Source organism: Protopterus annectens, chromosome 15.part0 (assembly GCF_019279795.1).
Source record: "Protopterus annectens isolate FY-2018-M chromosome 15.part0, PAN1.0, whole genome shotgun sequence".
NCBI lineage: Eukaryota > Metazoa > Chordata > Ceratodontiformes > Protopteridae > Protopterus > Protopterus annectens.
The window spans coordinates 242,732,875-242,757,991 of NC_056749.1; the positions used below are offsets into that span (position 1 = coordinate 242,732,875).

At 38.3% G+C, this 25,117-nt stretch overlaps 1 protein-coding gene across 1 annotated transcript in view; it reads right to left on the reverse strand.

Moving 5' to 3' along the window:
* Positions 1 to 1,045: 1,045 nt before the first annotated feature.
* The window catches only part of RAB21 (RAB21, member RAS oncogene family), a 445,727-nt gene continuing 421,655 nt past the window's right edge, over positions 1,046 to 25,117 (reverse strand). The window contains exon 7 of the mRNA XM_044056993.1: positions 1,046 to 3,988. Coding sequence (XP_043912928.1) covers positions 3,852 to 3,988 — 137 coding nt within the window. The 3' untranslated portion in view covers positions 1,046 to 3,851. The remainder of the gene's footprint in view (positions 3,989 to 25,117) is intronic.

Sequence of the window (25,117 nt, forward strand, 5' to 3'; positions counted from 1 at the left end):
ATGCACTGTTTTTCTTGTAAAATAAATGTACTGCCACAGGCTATACAAATAGACAACACAAGATGGCAGGTCTCTGGCATCAGTATTGGGATAGTTGCATTACAATTCAAACCCACTATCACCGATCAAATTTTTTTGTAGCTGAATGTGGTGCTATCATTCTCTCTCTGGCAGAATTCCCAGTACAAAGGAAATTTCAGAAGGTATGAGACTTAATTGTACTTTTATATTCTAGATGGAACTGTCCTTTCTTCTCCTGAACCAAACATTAGGAACCTGCAAATCAACAGCAAGAACTAATATTATATATATAAGCGAAATGAAGTATAATTTGTTAAAACTGTGAACTACACTGCAAAATCTAGAGTCTTGCATGTCTCACTTTGGGCATCTGAAAATGTAGCTAGCCATTCTGTTATACATGTTGGAAAGTGTTTAGACAAATAATAAAACCATATAAGCCTGCAATCTTTGACTGCCACAGTACTTTCTTTGAGAAGATTAAAAGATGAAATGACAGCACAAACAGAAGGAAACACACAGACTTAGAATTTACACAGCAAATCCTCTGCCCTGCTCAAAACACAGTGGTGGTTCCTGGTAGCTACGTACTCTGACTGTCCCCTTTCTTGGTCTTTGGTTTGGGGTAAAAAAAAATCTGAGCCAATCACAAAACTGCAAATGGTAATCAAATGCAGGTTACTTACTGATTTCAAAAATTAACATTTTTTTACCAACCTGAGTAATTTATACAACACAATGAACTAACATCTGACTTGCTGTCTGCAATTTAGCTAAGGGACCACCGTATCAAATAAACAGGCTCTCAAGTAAAAACCCCTGTCTAGCATATTCCAGTGAGTTATTTTTTTAAAGAATGACACCAGCCCCAGCAGTATACAGAAAATCTAGTAATTTTAACATTGCCCCCCCCCCTCCAAAAAGGTTGGATTGGGTTGCCATTATCAAGAATTGCAACTGCAGAATTAGTTCTTAAAACTTGAGACTCGTCCAATGAAATGAAACAATGATCAATTTAAGACAGTTATGATCAACTGCAAAAAACTGTATTAAAAAGTTGCCATTTACAAAATATATAAAAGCCACGGCTAAAAACAATGAACCAATGTAAACTGTAATCATCTTATTTTCAGGAATCTGCATGGAACACAGAAAAAGGAAACCAACAGCAGCACAGACTAATACAGAGTATTAAATAAAACAGATGTAACAAAATAAATCCACAGTAATGGTTAAAATGACTGGAACTCCTAGTATCACTCTGGAACATTAAGGCTGATGTTGCAAATTAATTCAAAGTTAGAAAGCCACGTGAAATCTAAATGCAATACAAATGTTAACCCTAATATGGATTTAGTACTCAAAACATAAAATTAAGGAATTAGACTGCTACATGAAATACATGTACAGCCACCAGTAAACCCTCAGTGACTATTATGGTAAAAATCTGAAATAAGAAATGGTACAGTCTCCACCCATACCTATGTTTTCTGCAAATGAAAGACATACTGAAGATGAAGTCAAACCGAATTAGAAAATACAGTACTGAAGTTAACAGTGAAACACACAATTCTGCTGATAGTTAACATACTGCTTAATTCAACAAGTGAAAAGAACAGGTAGTCACTGTGCTGTCACAGTTAAACCTGCAAGTTAGCAGTCAACCCCACCATACCTCTCAACTGTCCAGACTTTTGCAGAAGGTCCAGGTTTTTAAGTTTTTGGTCTGCGCCTAATAAAATTTATGGTTTTCTAGAAAATCGGTGAGGACTGAAGTCACTAAACTACATACATTTGAATAACATGATTTCATATCCTTCAGAGAATGTACACTAATGCAAAACCTGTTGTTCTAGCAGCTTTCTAAGCTTTAGGAACAATATTTTAAATTTATCCCCATTCTGGGCCTTTGCCCTCCCCTTATTTTTGGCTTTGTCCAGCTTTACTGCACTTAGAGGTTGAGAGGTATGCAACCCACTGCTTTTAAAATGACAACAAACTTTATTCACCTAGCCAATTTTGCTTATAGCTAAATAAAAAAAAAGGTGTAAAAATTGACCGGAAAAAAAAAATGCTGTTTTAATCCACCACCCAGCAACACACAATAAAAGGTGATAAAACTCTTAAGGTGCTGTTTACATGTGTACCACCTGGTCATAATGTCTGCCTAATGGTGTTAGTGCAATGATGTACTTTCAAATATTAAGATCAAATGTTATGCAAATACACTTAATAATCAGTGAGACAGAGTGGTAAACAACTATAAATCAATATGTTATAAGCAATATTTACAAGAAAAAAATGCAATTTAAGAACTAGTTGTTTAACTACAAAATATATATCAGTGAATGTTAGAGGCGCTAAAATATTTTAGTGGAAGCACTGCATTCAAATGTGACAAAATTGCAAGTGGACAGAGTGAATCGGGCAATTACAACAGCAAACAAAAACTTGAGTTAGCAAAGTCATTAAATCAGGGATTACTTGCTAATTTGTCTTTATAATGTTAAGGCCTAATATAGGCTCTGCATTACAAATATGAAAAATATTACAACCCACAACAATTTAGACATCTGAGCAGGTAAATCTTAACAGACGATGACACTTAAGCTAAACAAACGTGTATAAAGGGTAGAGTTTAGATGAAGAAACCATCCACTGATGCAATTATATAACATTAAGAGTTAAACTAAATGTCTACACAAGTCAACATTCGCAAAATTATTAAACACTTCCAGTCTTAGTATACTATCAACTACTCAAAACAAGGGTTTTAATATTTTCCTATTCCATTATCAAAGTACCTACATTTTATGAGATGCAAAGTGCTTTTCTGATGACTAACTATATAACAAAAAAAAACATGTTCAAACCTACAGGACTAGTGAATAAGTGTGGGGGGGCTCAGACTATCTAGCATTTACACAGGAATAAAAAGCAATCTGTGCCAACTTTCACATACTGGGCAATGCTAACATTTGAGTCAAGTGACTTAATATTTTTTTAAGACATGGGAAATTACTATATACCAGAACTAACCTGACTGGTAAGGTGCACTACATTTTCCCAGTATCTAACCAGGACAGGGATCTGTGCTATCCACCCTAATAAACTTGGTAATGTCTATCTTCAAATACGATCTACATAACTATTTCAAGTGTTAGAAATACATAAATTACAAAACCAAAACTTGAAGTTCAAGGGTAAATGCGATTCATTTTACAACTATTAAGACTATGTACACAGTTTCGCATCTGCACCATTTTCAAAGGATTGTAAAAGCAGATAAAATATTTAATATGTAATTTACAATGCGTCTTTCACCAGCACGGTGTACAAGCTGAAGATACAGTATATCAAATTTTAATAGTTATGAACTTGTGCAAAACCCTGCAAAAATAGTACTTCAGGTTATTTGCCAAATAAAAAAAAAATCTCACCTGCAACTTTAGAAGTGATACAGCTTCAATCTACCACAAAAATACAAAGGGCTGCAAAACATATACCATTCAAACATACATAACTTATTAAATAATGATCGGAATTAAAAGAATATAATTGATGCCTTGACAAAGAACGTGTTTTCAACATGTGCATTACTCTTCCCATTACTGAAAAAGGCCATTGCTAACTGCTTTGTTAAGCTGTAGAAAACAAAATGCCAATTCTCTGGTCACAGACTCCACTAGTTTAGCACTTAAGGTCTCTTCTGTATTATAAATGTGATTATTTTAAAATACTGTTAATTATGCAACTCCATTGGTAAAAGAATGTGTGACTTGGAATATGGCAGTTTTTCTTATTAGGGCAAAATATTCAGTTCTGTGCGACTAAACAGAAGAACAGCATCCACTACTCTGAACTTGAGGTTCATCATCAACGATCTGCACACCACGTCTTGCACTTCCGGACTGACTGGAACCATTACCTTTTGCTTTTTCATCTGCTTGTGCCGTTTCTATCATTCCTTGAAAAGTTAAAATGGAAAGGTTAAAACAGTAGACAGACTAACTGCAAATATGCATTTACCTACTTAAAATACAGCGTGATTTACATGAATAAATTTTACACACTGATACATTAAAACTACTAAATGGGGTTCGAGTTGGTGTAACAGTTAAGGTGTTTACTTCACAGACACAAATTACAGGGTTTAATTCTCACTTTGGGAAGCATAGCTAGGTTTAAAAAGGCCCTCTGGGGTCATTAGCCTTGTAAATCACCTATGAACTAGAAGCTTACAGTACTGTACCCTGCAGTGTTATCAGTTGGGCAAAAAGCATGCACAGGGTTAAAACTCAGCAGTTACCCACATGCCTAATCACAACACAGACTGCTGCATACTCTGATCCTGTAAATATTAAATGCATACTCAACTTCAGGAAGAACTAGGAAATGCAACCAAAATGCTATCAAAGGTGCAATAAATTGTTGTGCAATGGAAATACAAAAATCAGAAATGAAGGGGAAAAAGGATTCTTCAAGTTGCATAATTAGAGTAATTATTAGTAAGAAGAATAAGCAAAAAATGAAAATGTAAGGCAAAGCAAGCAACTAAAGAGAAGAGACACAGTAGACCATGAAACCTGGAAAAGGCTGTTCAATATACAGAACTGTTGCATATTAAACCCTTCTCCTCCTTCTCTGAAGGAAAAAATATATAAGTACACCAAAGTCCTCAGTATGACAAAGAACAGGAAAGCACTTTGCAGGAGCACTCAAATATACCGACTGGTAAGTGACAATTTTGTCTGTAGCAACATCTAAGAACAGGATACTTTGTTATACTCAAAAAGAGAGGTCTAATATGGTTAATGCTGGACTCTGACAAAGAACGTCTTGGTGTTCTTAAAAAGGATGAGAAGATTTCATAACTGAAAGCTGGCATCACATGACACTGTACAGCTATGCGAAGTACTTACCATAAAAATGCATGTGCATGTTTGATCATTTGAGAGACAGGAGTGGTGTCAGAGAGTCACCATCAAATCAACCAAAAAAAATAAAAAAATGAAAGTTCTAGCCTAAAGAACAGCAATCCTAAAAAAGTACAGGACAGGACATCACAACAGCTCAAGTAAGCAATAATTTAGTCTGCATGGAACAAAAATGGGGATACATCAAAACTGTGTGAAACAAATCCTTAATCAAAAAGGGTGTCATTAAAGGATGTCAAATATGTATTGTCTCTAAGTATAAGAGAGCAAACAAAACAATAACTCACATAAAAAGCAGGAGAGAGTCAATCAAGGGCCTAAATGCCCAGATTGAGGAAAGAATACCCAATTCAGGTTAAAGACTTAAAGAAGTAAAGGGTGTCAAAAGAAATGCACAGGGTGGCTTAAAGGAAAACGCCACCCTAGAACTAAAAAAAATATTTTTTCACACCATTTCCTGACCTATTTTTTAGCACCTCAAAAATCACTCTAAGTGCTTTATTTGTAAATTTAACCTGTTTTCCACAACATGGCTACCAATGGGGCTTGATGGATCAATATTATCTTGTTCTCCCCTCAGTCCTCTTTCCTATAATACTTTGTATGACTCATGCCACACACAAGAAAGTAACGGAGTTCCCATGCCACTGACATATAATGGGATTTGGGAGAGTCACTTATTTTCTTTACCTTCTGTAAAAGGACAGTTTCTTTTCTGTCTCTAGTCACCCTCATTTATGTTTGGCTCAGACCTTGTTTTACACTATACTAAGATGTTATCCAGCTACAGCCAGAAAAGTAACAAAATTGCAGGCCTTTGTTCAGGGTTTTTTTTAGTAGTACAAGAGGAATAGTTTCTGCAAGGGTCTCAGTGGAGTGACTGTTTTAACACCTCTGCAGTAGTGTGGGGAGAGGGGAATCTCAATTGTTCTTGAACTACAAAAGAAACCACTGAACAAAGACCTGCAATTTAGTTACTTTTCTGGCTGTAGCTGGATAACTTCTAAGTATAGTGTAAAACAAGGCCTGAGCCAAATATAAATGTATTTCTTTTATTTATTTTACAGTTTACCGGGATAGTCCATTGGGCCAATAAGAACCTGTTTTCAATGGAGTCCTGGGGAGAAAAGCTCCATAAGAACATTATACAATTAAGACAAATCATAAAAATGAGTAATATAGTTAACAATTTTCAAGAGAAAAGCTAAAAAAAAACCACGTCATTAAGTATTTACAAAATATATAAAACAAACTAACGAATCCAAACACTGGGTAGAGCGAAAGAAGACACACACTGAGACCAAAAAGTATAAATAAAGCGCTTTTCGTTTATGTTAATTCATAAACTTCTTCAGACAATACAAAACATTTCAACACTCCTTTAAATACATGGAAGTTAAAATAATCAACCAATCCACGAACAGGTGCATTGAGTGAAAAAACAAGGTCACCACCCCCTAAAACATGTATAAAGACAAGCCATTAAAATTTAAAAAGGTCCATAAGGACTTTACTGAGACAACAATATTATATATAAACTGTAAAATAGAAGTAAAAATAAAAATAAAAAATAAAATATAAATGAATTATGTCACAAAAAAAATATATGTTTCTGTTTCCGTTAATGTAAGATTCAATGCTTGTAATCTAACATTAACGTTTTAAACTTTTAAGTTTCAGTATGCTACTTAAAACACAGCCTTCATTTAAACCAGGCTGGTTGTATGCATTCAGCCTAATTTGCCAGGAAAGTTCTAGTTCTTCCAATTTTAAGGAATCTGGACTGCCTCTTAGATTTTTATTTACTTGGTCTACAATAATAAATTTAAATGTATGGTCAGGGAATAAATCAACATGTTTCGCTAAGGCGTTCTCTAATTTATGTTTTCTTATTGCATAAAGGTGTTCATAAACACGTTCACGAAGCTTTCTTTCTGTTTTGCCCACATAAAAGGCTGGGCAAAACTGACACAAAGCGAGGTAGACCACCATCTTGGAGTTACAGTTGTTTCTCAATTTCAAATTATGTGAGAAGTTATTTACAAAAATTCTGTTAGATTCCAAAATATACCCACAATAATTGCAGGCTTGGCATTTATACATGCCTGGAGTTCTAACAGAGTTGACTTTGGTACTCTCACAGTAGTTTTTAAGATTCCTGCCTTTTTTGTAAATCACTGCAGGATGGTCACCCACACAAGCGAAAACATTCGTGTCACCTTTAAGAATATCCCAGTTTTTCCTCAAAATTTTGAAACAGGAATTACTATTTAAATTGTAAGTGGTTATAAAAGACATATCAAACCTTCTTACTTTAGACTGTTGCTCTACGGGTAGAACAAAATCAATATTAAAGGACCCATTTAATATGGAAGAGTCATTTAACATGTTGTTCAACAATGGAACATAAAAAGAAGACTGGCGTTTCAATGCGACTTCATCAATTAAATCATTAATAAGAAAAGGTGGATAACCACGAGCCAAAAACATTTCCTTAATAAAGTCACATTCCTGATCGAAAACATCATCCAGTGTAATAATACGTGCTGCCCGGACCAATTGGCCTTTTACAATGGCACGTTTTTGATGGTACGGATGGCAACTCGTGTAGTGTAACATTGAATTACAATATGTATTCTTCCTGTGAATTGAAGAAACAAATCTATTCAACACAGTGTCCTTCGTAAGTGTGATATCTAAATAATCAATGGAGGTGTCCCCAAAATTATGTGTAAATTTTAAGAACAATGTTGTTGAATTTAAATAATTCACCAAAGATTCGCCAACATCTACATTACCATCAAGTAAGATAAAGATGTCGTCAAGGAACCGAGTATAGAAAACTATATTGTCTTTAAACTCGCTGTTGTTTAGTACAAACATAGCTTCCCAAAAAGCCATGACCATATTGGCCACACTGGCGCCACAGGGTGAACCCATGGCGACACCAATTTTTTGAAGGTAAAAATCCCCTTCAAAGACAAAGAAATTGTTGTTTAATATTAAATCCATCAATTCCTCTACAAGTGAAATTTCATCACTGGGACACTCCAACTGTCTCAACATTTCACTAACCCATTCCATCGCTATCGTGTGGGGAATACATGTATATAAATCCTTTACATCGATGGTCAAAAAGTTGTAAGAGGATTTATATTCAAGTAGGTCAATGTTCCTTAAAAAGGTCCATGAGTCCTTACAAATCTGTTTTATATTGACCAAGTATTTTTGCAGAATTGCATCAACAACCTTTGCGACTGAATAAGTAGGAGAACCACGACTGTCAACCAAAGGCCGCATGGGTGGGTTCTCAATGTTTTTATGTATTTTGGGAATCCCAAATAGACAAGGGAACCTAGGGTAACTGGTAGTCATGTAACTGTACATGTCACGATTAATCCTGTCCTCAATATACAAGTCTTCCAGCACGTTCTTTATAATATTGTATGCCCTATTAGTCTCTGAAAGAGAGCTTGAAACATAGGATTGGGAATTCAGTAAGTTCACCATCCTAGTGACATAATCCGAATGGTCAAAAATTACAACCCCGCCACCTTTATCGGGTTTACAAATTCTAATGTTATTGAATTTTATAAAATTTAAACTGTCCCTTTCCTTCTGTAATTCACCATGTTTCTGTACCTTGTTAAACTCAAGGTGGGCATACTGTGCCAAGTTCCGTATGTCAAGTTCGCAGAACTGTTCAAAAACTTTTATCAATGGGTTAAGTGGTGGGTTGAAGGTACTAGGAATATAGAACTGGTTGGGTTCATTAGTAGTGGATTCCCCAAACAGTACTTTAAAGTTCAATTTCCTAGTATATAACTTTAAGTCAATGATGGTCTTAACTACATCCATTGTTTTAGGTGGAACATAAGTGTTCCCTTTAGAAAGCAAATTCACTACATCCGGTGGTATATCCACCTGGGAAAAGTTATAGACTGTAAAGTCCCCTCTTTCATTAACAAGTAACACTGGTCCCTTATGGACCAAGTCACCCCCCATAGTAACTGTAGTAACATCTAAATTGACTAAACAGTCCATAGGTGCACCACTAACCTCGGTTGTTAACATGCATTCATCTACATAAGGTGGATTACTGAAAACAACAGTATCAGAAACATTCATAATGTTATTCAATGTATCATTATGCAAAGTAGATGGAAAAATGTCCACGTCGATGCTCAATTGCTCTTCTGTTTCCTTTTCTGGTTCCCTTGTACTGGTTGTTGCTGCTTCTGCCTTGCCCCTAAAAAATTAGGGTTATTAGATCTTAGATTGTAGTGGCCAGATTGGTTGCCCTCCTGGCCTGACACAATGTTACTATAACTTGGTTCAATTAGACCGTTTTGTGATGCTCCATTAACTGGTAACTGAACTCCTTCGTTTGAGTTGTTCCCTGTGGCACGGTCGTTGGAATTCGCTGTTCCAATAAGGCTAGGCTTGTTAGCCTTTTGCCAAGTCTGAGACAAAGAAGGTTTAGGATAAGCTAAACCTTCATGATAGGCTTTAAGATCCCTATCCAACTTCCTGGCCTTGTTTAATTTCAGTTTGTTCAAATACGAGTCTATACTAGAAAATATACGACTATACTCGTATTTGTACCGAATGAACTCGTTGTCCAACCTAATTCTATTGTCCAGTTCGCACACAGCTTCAGTCAATGATTCAACAGCGATCCCGTAATGTTTACACATAAGCTCAATGAGCTCAAGACCTTGACGGTCGAACAACGCTATGATTTCCAAATGAAAAGGTGAATTAGCTTCTAACCCGGTAGGGTACTGCCAACGCCGAAGCCCTTTTGGAACTATTTTGTTTTTCATGCATTCCTTAAAGTAGGAAACCTCCAATTGAGTTTTCCTTAATTTTACCAATAGTTTATCCAACTCTTTTAAGTCGGATGCAATACAAGAAGCCTCAGTTCCAACATCATCATTCGTTTGCGCAAAGTTGTTATTAGAGCCAAAAAATGAAGTGTCAGCAAGCCATGAATTTAAATTAAAGTTATTACCTGTTGGAAAATTATTTTGCTGCAGAGGCTCGCTGTTACAGGATCTGGCGTTCACACCGACTCCAAGTTGCTGGTAACAAGTCACAGGGGGTCTTCCATTATTGTTGCAACCGGAGACACCATTATGATTATCAAAACCTGGAAGCATAAGACCCGGTGGTGAAACCGCTGCTGGAGTATTACAGTTGAACCCTGTGCGACATACTTGCCCACAGGGAAGACTCACAGAGATATCAGCGTTATTACTGATAACACGGCACCCGTCTTGGGTGGCTGAATTAGAAACATTCTCTCTCTCTACGTTAAGGGATGCCGGAAGTGTCACTTTACCAGCGTCGAGTCTGCGTTCAAGCACATCCATACGGGAAAGTAAGCTGTCCAAACGCGAAATAACAGATTCAAAGTTGGTGTTGTTTCCTCCTAAGGCATTAGGCGGTGGTAACTGTGTAACATCCAAACAGTCTTTAAGAATAACTGGTGTTAATTCAAAGGGTGTGCCAATATCTTCACGCTCCACTCCAGAAGCCATGACAAACAGTTGAAACACAAAATATAAAACAAACTAACGAATCCAAACACTGGGTAGAGCGAAAGAAGACACACACTGAGACCAAAAAGTATAAATAAAGCGCTTTTCGTTTATGTTAATTCATAAACTACTTCAGACCACTACTTCTGAAGTAGTTTATGAATTAACATAAACGAAAAGCGCTTTATTTATACTTTTTGGTCTCAGTGTGTGTCTTCTTTCGCTCTACCCAGTGTTTGGATTATTTACAAAATATCTTAGTTCATAGAGTGGTAAATCTAAAACAGAGATGAAGGAAATTTGCATAGGTATCATACAAAAGTTGTAGCAGAGTACACATGGGATAGGAAGAGATTAGGTGTCAAGTAAGAAGAGAGAGAATAGTAAGAAGTGGTGTATGAGCAGTGAAAGGGGTGGGAAGAAAAGGGGGTAAGGGTAATGGCAGCTTAGAAGGTAGTTATGTAGGGTGAGAGCAGGAACATTCCCAGAGGGATACAAGATGTGAATGAAGTAAGGTTTTAAAGGTGGAGTGGTTATGGATGGTGCGAATGAGAGGTGGCAGGGAGTTCCAAAGCCATGGTAGGAAAAGGATAGTAGTTATTTGCCTGGTGGGCATGCAGGCTTGTGTTAGCTCAATCAGGTTTTGGTTATCTGATCTCAAGAGTCTATTGGGTATGTGCATTTTAAGTGAAGAGGCTAGACAGGGGCAGAGAGATGGACAGGAAATAAATTTGTGGGTGTGAGTAAGCTGGATGTAGGTAAGATAATTTGGGAGCTCTAGCCAATTTAGTTTGTGAAGGGCATTACAGTGGTGGGTGAAGGATTTGCAACCAGTGGCAAACTTGGAGATTTTATTATAACAGGACGAGAGTTTAGTCTTTAGTGAAGCTTGTAGGTTAGTGAGTAGAGGGGCACCATATAGGAGGCAAGGAATGAGGTAAGTAGTTGAGAGGACAGACCTAGCGGAGAGAGTGAGGTAGCGGGAGTGGCAGTAAAGCATACCAAGTTTCTGGTGAGTTTTTTTTATATTCATTTGTAGATGGATAAAGGAGTGTGATTTGAGACAGAAAAAAGCAGTTTTTACAGAAGGTAAAGAAAATAACCGTGACCCTCCCAAATCCCATTATATGTCAGGGGCATGGGAATTCAAAGTTATTTCCTTATGTTTGGCATGAGTCAAAGTATTATGGGAAAGAGAAAGCGATAAGGGAGTACAAGATCATGTCAATACATCAAAATGTGCTAAAATTACAAATAAAGTACTTAGAGTGACTTTAAGGTGTTAAAATAGGTCAGGAAACAAAGACAGAGTGAAAAAAATTTTTTTTAGCTCTAGGGTGGAGTTTTCCTTTAACACAATGCACAACAGGAAAAAAAAAAAAAAAAAAAGACTACTAAATGAAGATCAATGACTTAGCATGCCCAGACAAAGGAGAAGGAACATCTAACCAAATCCAATAAGTTTATGTACCCACGATAAGATTTACATTTTCTTCTTCTAAGCTAGTTAGCCCCTTTTTAACGAACAACATTAAATGGTTTTGTGTTGCACCCATTACAGCTAGAAGCCCTTCTCCCAACACATCGGTGTCAACCAAACACTGCATAATGCAAAAATGCAGTAACAAGACGCCACTAGATTATTATACATTTTTTTCTACTGTAGAGAAAATGCACTTTCTAGAAAGTATAAATTCAAACACAGACAGAAAACTTGGAGAGTAAGATTTTCTTTTTCCTTCATTGTGGGCACTCAAAGGTTAATTAAAGGGAAAGGCAACTAAATTGTGATAAAACAAAAAAATCTTGAGTGGTCAGAATTTTACTGTTCATTTACAGATAAAACTAAGCTTGAAACACTCGATTTTGTTCCGACACAAAAGTTTAGCTTCATACTAATCTGTGACAAGTGTCACTGCTTTTCTGAATGGTTCTGTGCAGCTGGAATTAATAGTCTAATTTAATAAATGCTTTGACCCGCTTGGGCTTCATGATGAAACAGAAGACATGATAAACAGGAAAAAAAAGGCAAAGAGAAACAAGTTCAACTACAAATATAATAATTAAATTATGTGTTTTGTATGTGGAATGTTTAATGTTATTTTACAGTGAATGAAAATCACTTTTTGGAAAGAAAAAACTTGACATTTGAGCAAAGTTCTCCTTTAAGTCCTTCCCTTAAAGTGAAAGTCCTAGGCATTTTGGTTTTGATTCTGGTCTTTGTTCACATTTTCAGCTTGGCCTTCTGGGCATGTCCCAGTTTTTGCTGTGGGGATTAGAAGAGGGGTGTCTGCAGGAAATTTCAAAGGTGCTAGGCCAGAGTCCATCTCAGATTGTAGCTGTACTCAACAGCTCTTACAGAGTCATTCATTAGTTTTGCCTGTCCTTTTTTGTCCTCAGGGAAAATTAGCCTTTCAAAAATGTTATCACCTGACTTGCTACTACCCTGCATGATAGCAAATGGGCAATCCAAAGCTAACACATTAGTAAACAATTTTCTGTATTTCCTTTTGTATTTTATTTTGTACTGATTTCTGAATGCTAAGTGTAATAACTCTGAAGAATATGAATGTTGCAAGTTTCAAACAGTAGTAGAAATAGTGTTCGCTTTTTTTCCATGTTTCATATTTTTTTAATCTCTGAATACTAGCTATTGCAATGGCTTTCAAAATCCACTGGTAGCTCTATAAAAGGCATCTTTATTTTTCTAGTCTCAAGTGCTGATTCCTACATACTAACCAAGTGCCTTGACGTTTATGATATGGCTGCTTCAAATTCTGAAGAAACACGAGTAATGTAAAGTTTTAACATAGCAGACACAACATAGTCCTCCATTTCATATTTTTTGTGCTGATTTCTACTAGTCAAGTGCATTTCCTATTATACATGCTGCATCTTGGTGAGTTACTGTATTGTACAATACGTCCTTCAGCATCTTCTCTTTCCCTTTCTAAATTACAATTGTATGCATTTGTGCCTGTTCCCACTGTGGTTAACTGAAAACAATTGAAATTATACTGTCTAGACTTTTTGCCATCACTCTAACCATTTGCAATGCACGAATGCACAACCATTAGTCAAACTAACAAATGCCAAATAAGGATGCCACAGCAATGGATCACAATCACAAGGTTTATTTAATGCTTTTGTCTCAATACAAAACTTAGAATAGAATTCACATACAATCAATGATTTAAAAAGCTTCCACCTTGATCACATGTTACAATCCATCCAATAAAAGCAGTTAGATTAAGTTCACATTACTGGTACTGCAGTACAGTACAGCACAGCAGTATGCTGCACTCCTGAACGTGGAACCCTTTAGAGGAGATGTTAAAAACCGAGGTCCCATCAGCCAAAAATGGTGCTCGTTTTGGTGGATAAGAATCTCACAGCACTTGTCAAAAATAATGTAATCTCTCAGATGCCCCGTTTAATTTTTCCTATTTACCAACATCTTTAGGTACTTTTCCATTAACAGGGCATTAGGTGTGTGCAAACATAAGGTCAGAGCTGTTGTCAGATGAGCTTTGCTGATTATACATTGACAAAAATGTGCACTTACATTTTCTGGTGGGGGGAGTTAGAGAGCAAATGGTAAACATTTCAGAGACTTTCATTTTCTGTTGATTGGCAGAAACGTAAACACAATAAAGGAAAATAATTCTTTAAGGCATTTCAAGCTCTGTATGCAGATATGGCATTGTGAACCATAATAGTGAGGTATGCCTAGGCAACGTAACATTGTGGAATGTACTTGTCAGATTTATTTAAAGTTACGAAGCCTGCTTTTAGTTCCGCCCTTCCCGTTTACAATTTCATTTATTTATTCGTTGACCTCGTTCTGCTAATCCACCTGAACTACTTCATAGTAAGGGCCAGGAGCATTGTGGGGTTAACAGTATGCAAATGAAGGTTACCAACTGATACCAATCAAGTTGCACTGTCCTTGATTTAAACTGTACTTGTATAACCTTACTTTTGTAGTTAATTATAGTTAAGAAAAGAGGATTAAAAGAATCAACTACAAGATGATTCCTGCCGAGTATTTTTCTCTGGCTTTCATTGTGTGGTCCTTGTGACAGTCCAATTAATTTTCTCACATGTCAGTACTGCTTCTTTTATTGCCCTGTTCTAGTTGTACTTTTGGCTTGGTTGTCACAGTACTACTGCTTTCTCCTAGCAGTGCAGTGAAAATGGGGAACAACCATTTACAGTCGCTCTGCAACTTGGATAGTAACAATTCAAACCAGGGAAAAAGCAGCTGTGAGTTGAGAGCAGACATAAGTTGCGAGGAGAAAGCAGTAGTACTGTGACAACCAAGGCAAATTTACAACCACAATAAATTAAACAGTAGTGACATGTGAGAAAATTAATAGTACTGTCACAAGGAACACAAAATTAAAACCACAAAAAAATAAGCAGCGGTGACTTGACATCAACCACACATTCCACCTGCTGCTTCATTAATGGAAAAGTACCCATCTTTATTAACAAATAGTTGTAGAAAGCCTCATGAACAGTAAATTGAATTTTGTTAGTTTCAAATATAGAAAGTAATTGCATTCAACCATGTTGTAAATTGCCTGGTTTCACCACTCATCTGCAATAACTAATCTGTTTTGACTCTATACACTCTGCTATGAAATACAGACGTATCCCTTCGCCATTACTGCTTCCCATGAATTAAACCTTCTATTAAATAGTAAGAGCAAAAGTGGTGAAACTAAACGAGGCTTAAGACAATTGCTATCCCACAATATCACTATTACTGTAAGGTGGTAGACATTGAGAAACCTAGCATAGCTATTACAAAACAGTTTAGATAAAAGGCAAGAAATTACAATCTAGATGCTTCATTCAACCCAATACAAGATGTAATTGCATACAACTATATTATAGGAATGGCAAAAAACCTTTCCACAAAAAAAATCACAAATATATATATACATATACATATATATATTTATATATATAACAAACGAAACAGAGCCACAAAAAACTGCTTAGAATATAATGGCATTCTGGTACCTCGGCTACAAATGCCTTCAGAGGAATAATTTCACAAACACCCAGCAGTTCATTTATACAATTTCTTAATTAACACATTATTCAATCAAGTAAAAATACAGCCCTTAAAGTAATAATTTACGAAGTCATCCACAAAAGCGCAATACATTTAACAATTGCACATTTAAATTAATATCCAAATTCAAACCCTTAGGTGCAAGTGTTCTAAAATTTAAAATTAATTTACTTTCCATTTCTAATAGCTTATGTGCAAAATTACTTCCCCCTTGATATTGTGGCTTAGCTAATGCACTAAAAAAGCAAAGCTTCATCCTGTCCCAACCCCCATGTATTTTATAAAAGTGGTCCGCAATGGGGCTATCTAATCTTAAATTCCTAATATCCCCAGATGTTCCAAAGTGCAAATTTTTACCATTCGCTTGGTCTGACCAACATACCACTTGGGGGATAAACATCCACATCCCACAATATAAACAACCCCACAAGAATGGCAGTGAAAGCTATCTTTAGCCATGTATTTAACACCATTAATCCTCATACCTGAAATATTCTTGATCCTCATACAAACCTTACATTTCCTATTTGCTGAGGTAGCAGAACGCCATTACATTCTAAGCGTTTTTTTGCGGCTCTGTTTGGTTTGTTATATATTATAGGAATGACCCGATCATTGGCTTCGCAACCCAACTGCAATTACTCAATTTTTGCAGTCTACAGTTCCTCTAATAGCCCTGCAAAATTTGTTTGAAAATACAATACAGTGCTTTCCGCAAGGTAAAAATTCAGTGAATTATTACAAAGTTGTTTGGTGACGAGACACTCTAAAAGCAAGCCCTTTTCTGTTTTTTTCTTTCTAGTGGCACTGGGTAGTAACTTGGTTTCTACAGGTTGGGGAAACGCACTAGAGACTCCTGCATGCAGTTGTTGTATTGGCTGGCGGTCTTAAGCAGCTTACCTTGTTTTTAGTGCCTTTTTAAATTCTGCACAATTGAGTGCGTCTTTGCTCATTTGTACAAAGCAAAGTACTTTTATTGAATAAGCACTTTTTATAAACTGTTTAAAGGACACACTGTATCCGTATCTATGTCTGTCTGTTGTAGCATTTCACACTGGACACTTACTGTGCTCTTACATTTGGAGGACTGGGATTACTCATCACCTAGTGGCAGTAGGTGTTTACCTGGTCTATCTGAATTGGGAAGCACTCAAAAGGGCTCTAAGTGTTGTAATTTTATTAGCCAGAGGGCTTATTAGTTAGTTTTCTGTATTTCCAGTGCTGGTATAAATTCAGCACATTTGCACAGAGCTCTTCCAGTATCCTGTACAGACACAAACATCTGAAAACATTGCTTATTTGCATTATACTGTATAAGCTTACTGTGCTAATTACATTATTATAGCACCCAGGGCGCTGCTGCTCAGAAAACATCTGATTTGGTGCTGGGTAACATTGCTGGCTAGTGCAGATTACACCAAGTAAACACATTTCCCCTCATCCAGTTACGAACATCCTCCACTCCTATCATTTCAAGTAAACATCAGGACCTGCAAACATAGACAGGCACTTTTCTGCTATCTCTGCATCCAGATTGGTGGACATGGGGATCCTGAGGCAATGTAACAATTGCATTATGTATACGAACAACTTAATTTTTGAACAGACAAAAATCTGAGAGATGTAGTTATACATTGACAGTGGAGGCTAGACTCCCAAATACAGACACACACAAGGAAATAAACAGGTCATCAGCGAGACACACACTCACTGCACTCATAAAGGACCACACACAGACAAACGTGCGAAGGTGCTCACATGTTAGCTTACCCCAACTTCAAAGGCCTCTAATGCACAATCCTCAAACTGTACATGTACACAACATGTACACAATTTCTATTCACAACACAAAGTCATATCTCATTTTGCATTAAATACCAAGCCCATAAGGCTAAATACTCCACAACCCAATGTTCTAGTTGTAGGACACTCCATTGGGAGACACACAGTCTCTTAACTGTAACTCTTGCCTTATCCAGCCTGTTAAGTGTCTGTCAGGGGCCAGGATTCTCCAAGATCATGCAAGCATTCAGACTTACCGATAAGTACAGTATGACTTAACCATAGTCCATGTAGGCGTGAATGACAAGCCTTGCCTCCTTGGATTCAAGGGTGTAGCTAGGCATACTCAGTGTACTTAAATAAGTACATTTTTGCTGAGCATCTCTGGAAAACTTCAACAGTCAAGAAGCACAGAATGTTTAGAACCATGTAAACAAGTATTTACAATAAAGAGGTATACAACAGATGGTTGTGTAAAAGGAATACACCTCTAACATAGCTTTTTTATGGGTATAAATTGTAACAGTTGAAAATAATGTGTCCCTTTCCTGTATGTCTGTGGGTAGAATTCAGAGTTTTGAACAAGTTTTTAAAACCATAGGTGGGTGGGTAGGGGCAACACCTCTAGGTTTCTAGACAAAACAAACATCTGGCTACATCCCTGCTTGGACTATATGAAGAGAGACCTGATGGAACTCTCAGAATGCGAGTCATAGGCAGGTATGAGCCTGCATGGAAACTCTCCTCACCCTGGAGGATGCTGACATCTGTGTAGTTATCCACAAAAAGCACCCTGGCAGTGCATAGCTATAATACCTTTCATACAATCAGACCGCCTACTGAACATGAAAAAGCAAAAGGCAGGGGTTTATCTAGCTACATAAAGTTATGTACTCACCATAATGTTCCATGTTTGTTGTCCATAATCCCGCCTTCATTCTTGCTGGTTGGGTTCAGAACCGAACACTGGTTCCGACTCGGACTATTACTAAAGCTCCAGAGCTTCCACTGGGCTCAAGGCTATACTATATCCCATCATGCTTAGGGAAGATAACCCAGATCTTGTTTGCAAAACAGTAACACATTTGAAATTATATACAAAAAACCCAGTGGTAATAGTTATTCACCTATGTCTCAACAGGCAAGAAGGGAAGTAGAGAACAGAATTCACAACCAATAAAAATTTCCTCTTGATCCTCCAGGAGTGAAGGTTGGGGGAAGGAGGGTGGGATGCAAGAATGAAGATGAGATTATTGACAACAAACATTGAACGTTATGGTGAGTACATAACTTCTTAATGTTATGTTGTCCTATCTCGCCTTCATTCTTGCTGGTTGGGACAGCGTCCCTAGCACCTTCTTTCTTGGGTGGCTCAAGGGAATAAACTCTTCAGAACAGAGGAACCAAAGGAAGCAGTGTTCCGGGAGGCCATGTCTACTTTGCAATGAGTGACAAAGGTATGAGGTTTGACTCACTTGGCTGCAGCACAGATAGAGTCTATAGGTAATCTGACCTGAAAGGCGGTTGAAGTTGACATTGCTCTTGAGTGGCCTCTAATATTTCCTAGCAGTTGTTTATGTTGAGAATTATATGCATGGGTAATAATGTCAGTAAGCCATTTTGACAAGGTAACTTTTGATATTGGTGCACCTTTCCTGTTATCTGAGAAGGAAACGAATAACTGGTCAGATTTTCTAAATTCCTTTGTTCTATGCAAGTAGAAGCATAACTGCCTGTGGACATCCAATTGGCGTAGTGAATATTCTGCCTTGTTGTCATAGTTTGGAAAGAAAACAGGCAGGTCAATGGATTGATTCAAGTTAGTCTCAGAACATACTTGGGAAGAAATGAAGGATTCGTTCTGAGAGAGAGAGACTGTCTTTGCGAAAAACTAAATAGGGAAGGCATATGGACAGAGCTTGAAGTTCTGAAACCCTCCTAGCTGAAGTAATGGCTACCAGAAAGGCTGTTTTCCAGGTTAGAAATTTTAGTTGGCAAAAGAAAGCTGGTTCGTATAGCGGGAGAATAAGAGTAGACAGTACCAAATTGAAGTCCAAAGGAGGTGGTGGTTCCCTTACTGGAGGCCTTAGTAAAAACGTACCTCTCAGGAAAGCTTTGCAAAATCTGTGAGACATTATTTTTGATCCCATGTCTCCTATGTGGCAGACAAGGCAGCTAATTGTACTCGTATGGTAGCTGCTTGTCAGTTTGAGGGTTTGGATAGAGGGAAGAAGTGTTCCTGACTGATGAGTCAGAAGATCTGGTACCAGGGTCCAGAATCCACAGCTCTTCTCGGAGATGGGGCCATAGGAAAGGAAACCAGATTTGAGGAGGCCAGTACGGAGTGATGAGTATTAACCTGCAACTCAACAATATGGCTTTCTGTAGAACTTTGGGGATTAGAGGAAACTGGTGAAAGGCATAAAGGATTCCCGGGGGCCAAATGTGAATGAGTGCACCCTTGGTGTCTCCCCCGGCAGGGGGATTAGGGCAAGGGAGCTGCTGCATTTGGTGTTCATGGACGTGGTAAACAGGTCGCACCAAGGCTGGCCCCCACTTGTGAAAAAAGAAGTTATGTAACTCACCATAACGTTCCACATTTGTAGTCCATCTCGCCCTTCATTCTTACACATGGGTTGGAGCCAATCTTCGGCTCCAACTCGGCCTATTACAAAGCTCAAAGTCTTCTAGTTGGCTCGCAGCCAGGTAGGTATCCCATGGTGCACTAGTATAATCCCCAGATCTCGTTTGCTGCTAAACTATAGAAAGACAGAACGAAAGCTATCCAGAAAGAACAATAATGAAAGGTCCCCACCTGTTATGGAAAATTTATCCTGACTCCAGGGGGTAGGAGGCTGGGTTCGTAAGAATGAAGGGCGAGATGGACTACAAACATGGAACATTATGGTGAGTACATAACTTCTTTATATGGGACAGCGTCCCTAGCACCTTATTCTTGGGTGGCTCACGAAAAAATACTCCTGAGTACCGTGGAACCAAAGGAGGCTCTACCCCTAGAGGTATCCAATTTGTAATGAGTAATAAAGGTGTGAAGGGTAGCCCAAGTTGCTATTGCACAAATATCATTTGGAACCCTGACTTGGAAGGCTGCAGAAGAAGACTGGGATCGTGTAGAACGAGCCTTAATCTTGAACGGTAAAGGCTTTCCATTGGAAGAATAAATGGAGATATAACTCTAAATCCAATTCGAAAGGGTCACAAACTGGGAGAACTAATTTGGAGTTGAAGGACACAAACAATTGGTCTGACTTCCTGAATTCCTTAGTCATGTGTAGATAGAACCGTAATGGTCTGTGAACATCCAACAGATGAAATTTGTATTCTGCTGCTTTGGAATGATTAGGAAAGAACACCTGCAGCTCTACAGTTTGGTTCAAGTTATTATGAGAGCACACTTTAGGGACAAATGATGGATGTGTGTGAAGAGATGCTCTATCTTTGTGGAAAATCAAATAAGGGGGCTTGACCGACCGTGCTTGTAACTCTGTTACTTGTCTAGCAAATGTGATGGCTACCAGAAACAAGGTCTTCCAAGGCAGAAACTTCAACAGACATGAATGAGCAGGTTCAAAGGGTGGAAACATTAATATGGACAGGACAAAGTTTAGATCCCAGGAAGCTACCGGTTCCTGAAAGAGTTCTCAAAGTAGCACCTTTATGGTAGGTTTTACACAAACTGTGTGACATCAGATTAGACTCATGTTGACCCATTTATTGCTGCCAACTGAATCCTAATTGTGGCAGCAGCAGAACCCTGGTGAAAAAGTTGACAAAAATTCTAAAAGCACTGGAATGAATGCAGTGTAAGGGTCAACGTTCCTTTCTTCAGCCCAGATAGAAAACCTTCTCCATTTGCTAGTGTATAACTTTCTAGTGGAAGGTTTATGAGAAGATGTGAGAATGTGGGTCACAGCGGGTGAAAAATCATGAAGCCCGACTAGGGTTGAAACTGGAGCAGCCATGCTGTCAAGTTGAGTGTGTGGAGGCTAGGGTGAAGAGAGCCTGACGTGTGTCAATATATCTGGCACTGGGTCCAGAGTCCATGGGTCATCTAGTAGATGAGGCCCGAGAAAGGGGAACCAAATCTGACAAGGCCAGTAAGGAGTGATGAGAATCAATTTGCTTCCTAACAGTTTTGCATTCTGAATCACCTTAGAAATGAGAGGAAAGGGGGGTAAGGGGGGAAAAGCATAAAGGAGACCCAGGGGCCAATCGTGAACAAGTGCATCTCTCGGTGACATCCCCAGAGGGGGGATAAGGGAAAAGTAGCTGCTGCATTTGGAGTTGATCGGACTGGCGAAAAGATCGCAGCAAAGATGTCCCCATTTGCGGAAGATCTGTTCCACTATTTCCTGCTTCAGTGACTACTTGTGAGGCATCAAGATTGCCCAGCTGAGTTTGTCAGCTATCATGTTGTTTGTCCCTGGGATGTGCATTGCCACTAGAAAGTGCTGGGAAGATATCGCCCATTTCCAAGCATGAACAGCCTCTTGACACAGGGGGTAAGATCTGTTTCTGCCTTCATTGTTAAGATACCATACCACCGACATGTTGTCTGAATGGATTGCGACTGTCCCAAGAGGAAGAAGGTTGTGAAGTGCTTGCAACGCCAGAAGCACCGCTCTCATCTCTAGGACACTGATATGCAGGTGAGCCTCATGATCTTGCCATGTGCCTAGGACAGTCCCGCCTAGATAATGCCCCTTCCCTCCACCCTGTGAGATATCCGTGGTCACAGTAGCAATGGGTTGGCGAGGAAGAAATGGAGTGCCTGCCGTTAGTTGGTTGGGTTGGATACACCAATGGAGGTCCTTCTTGCAAGACTCTTAACTCATTCACTCTGGAGCAGCTCAGAAAAAGCTGCCTGCTTAATTCCACCATAGGAACAACAGTGCAGCCTGAGCTCATTTTCAGAAAATCCATTTATAATACCATACAGAAAACAAATGTTCATAACTGAACTATAAGAGCTAGACTAAAAATGTTAAATGCGAAAGTTGTTCAGCAGACATTGACCTTTCCAACAGTGTAAATGTTGATGGTGCATATCAAAGTCATTATTAAATATTTGGCAAGGAATGCTGATATTGTGCATATTTTTTTACCTTTTTGGAAAAGCAAAGCACAATATCTTGGTCAATGTGCCACACAGACCCATACAATTTGAATTTAGTTTGTTAGTATGAATGTCAGCTTTAAAATGATACTGTAACCATTACTGTGTGATGCTCCTTTCTTGAGATATTCACAGAAATATGAATATATTTCTCATAATTGATAAATAAACAAAGCATCATCTCATCACCTGTAACAGACAGCCTACATATCAGTGTAGAAGTTGTGCACCTGAATGTCAGCTTCAACTTGTGTGATCACCATGCTCCCTGGCAAAGATATGGGCATAATGTGAAGTATTGTAAATGCATAATTTTCATAATCGTACAAGACTAAAACTAGATCTGTACATGTGTACAGTGCACAGACGGTTCTTTTACCATGTTGTAAGGAGTAACACTGTCTTCAAAATGAGGTATTACTTGGCACACTGACATGCTCCCTTGCAAAGTTAATTACCAAAATATGAAACAAATCATAATTTCCATAACCTAAGTCCTAAACAAACTTTGATATCTGCACATGTCCAGAATACAGGCACAATTCTCTTACCATGTTGGAACCAGGAATACTGTCTTCAAAATGAGGTATTACTTGGCACATTCAGATGCTCTCTTGCAAAGTTATCTACCAAAATATGAAAATAATTCATAATTTCCATAACTTAAGTCTGAAACAAACTGCTATCAGCACATGAGTACAACATACAGGCACCATTCTTTTACCATGTTGGAACTATCAACACTGTCTTCAAAATGAGGTATTACTTGGCACACTGACATGCTCCCTTGCAAAGTTATTTACCAAAATATGAAAAAAAAAATAATTTCCATAACCTTAGACCTAACAAAACTGATATGTACATGTGTACAGCATTCAAAAGCAGTTGTTTTACCATGAAGACACATATGATTGTAAATATATACATTCTTGGTGTAGCCAACATACTGCTGAATGGGTATATGTAAAGAGAAAAAGCAAGGTAAAGACCGCCACTCCACTAATTAACCCAGGACAGGCATGGGACAGTGGCAGGCAAGCCCATCTCATCTGTCTGACAGCTGTGCTGGCTACCCACTCAGACAGCCGATAACAGTGCAGTCTCGCGACCTCCTTCAGTGTCAGCAGTCTGCCTTACCTATGCCTTTTCTCTTTACATGTGTCCATTCAGCAATGGACCTAAGGGATCGATTTCTGTATTAGTAAGCCCTTCCAGTCATCTAAACTCTAAACATGCCTGATAAAAGCAGACTAAAAAAAGTACTGCAGGATGGTCACTGACAGATTGTTTTAGGAGAGTGCTACCATGTACAGTTCATTCTCAGCATCCTCACCAGCTCCTTACCACAGTTAGTTGCCAAACTCAGATAAATATATTTTACACAACACATTTCAAAACAGAGTTTTACTTACTATACTGGTCCAACTTGCTCATGGGCGTTAAAATTCTTCTCACAAGCTGCATGTTACCAATCCTGCATAGCGCTCCTCACGCAATGCCCTCTTCAGTTAGGTGAACACCATCCCTTCTGAACAGGTGAACAACTTCTGCGGTAATGTTGTCATGGCAGACTGTAGATCCATTGACCCTGTGCATGAACCCATTCTGTAAACGTCTGGCCTTGTGAGCTGTCCGTTGACTGTTTGCTGTTTTCCATATCTGTCTAGGAATTATACCAGACCACACAAAATGACAACGTGGCCATCAAGACTGCAGGTGTTTAACAAAATTGCTGTGAATTGAAACCATAGCCTTCCGAGTGATTGACTGATATCATTCCCTCCAATGTGCAGCACAAGAATGTCGAGCTCAGAGAAGATGGAACACTTCTCTTCGAACAACTGCAGTACTCCGCTCCAATGCATACCTCTTCTTGCAATCCAGTATACCTTCACACTGGATGTGGGAAAGCTCAGGTTGTTCTGGTTTAAATTTTGGAGGCATGGCTGGCAGCCCAGTGAATGTAGGAATGGCCAATGGCAGCCCAGAGAATGCAGGAATGGCCACTGGCAGCTCAGTGAATGCAGGAATGGCCACATACCCACACTCTCACTAGTCGTTCTGCTAGTCATGAAGCCATGTCAGTGTCAGAAAGTGGACAAACCTGCACAGGAAAGAAATTGCAAACAGATTACTACTGATGTTTGACAGATGTATTGGTAGACTACATATGCATATCGTATGCATTACCTCGGTAGCCCATCCAAATCTTCCATCCTAACCACAAGGGCAGTTAGTGTTGAGTGCACAGGCATTTATTATCATTCAGTACAAATACTACATCATTATAACTCAGTCAAAATAGTATAACACTTGGATGTTACTGAGCACTTCCTCCTATCACCTAATTTCCACCCATGACTGACAAAGCGTGGAAACATGCCCAACTACTGAGTATAAGCACAAGTACAGTAATACAAGCAGAAAAGGCAAACTTCTCTGGGTCATCCATGAAAGAATTAGTTAAAGTAATAATTCCAGTTATCGCATCTGACCATCACTTTGGTTACAATTAGACCAATCAGTTTTCCTCAATGCAGTATGTGCATATTGTTAACAAATACATTATTCTTGAAAGCTGGATAAATAAAAAAACAATAATCATCATCAG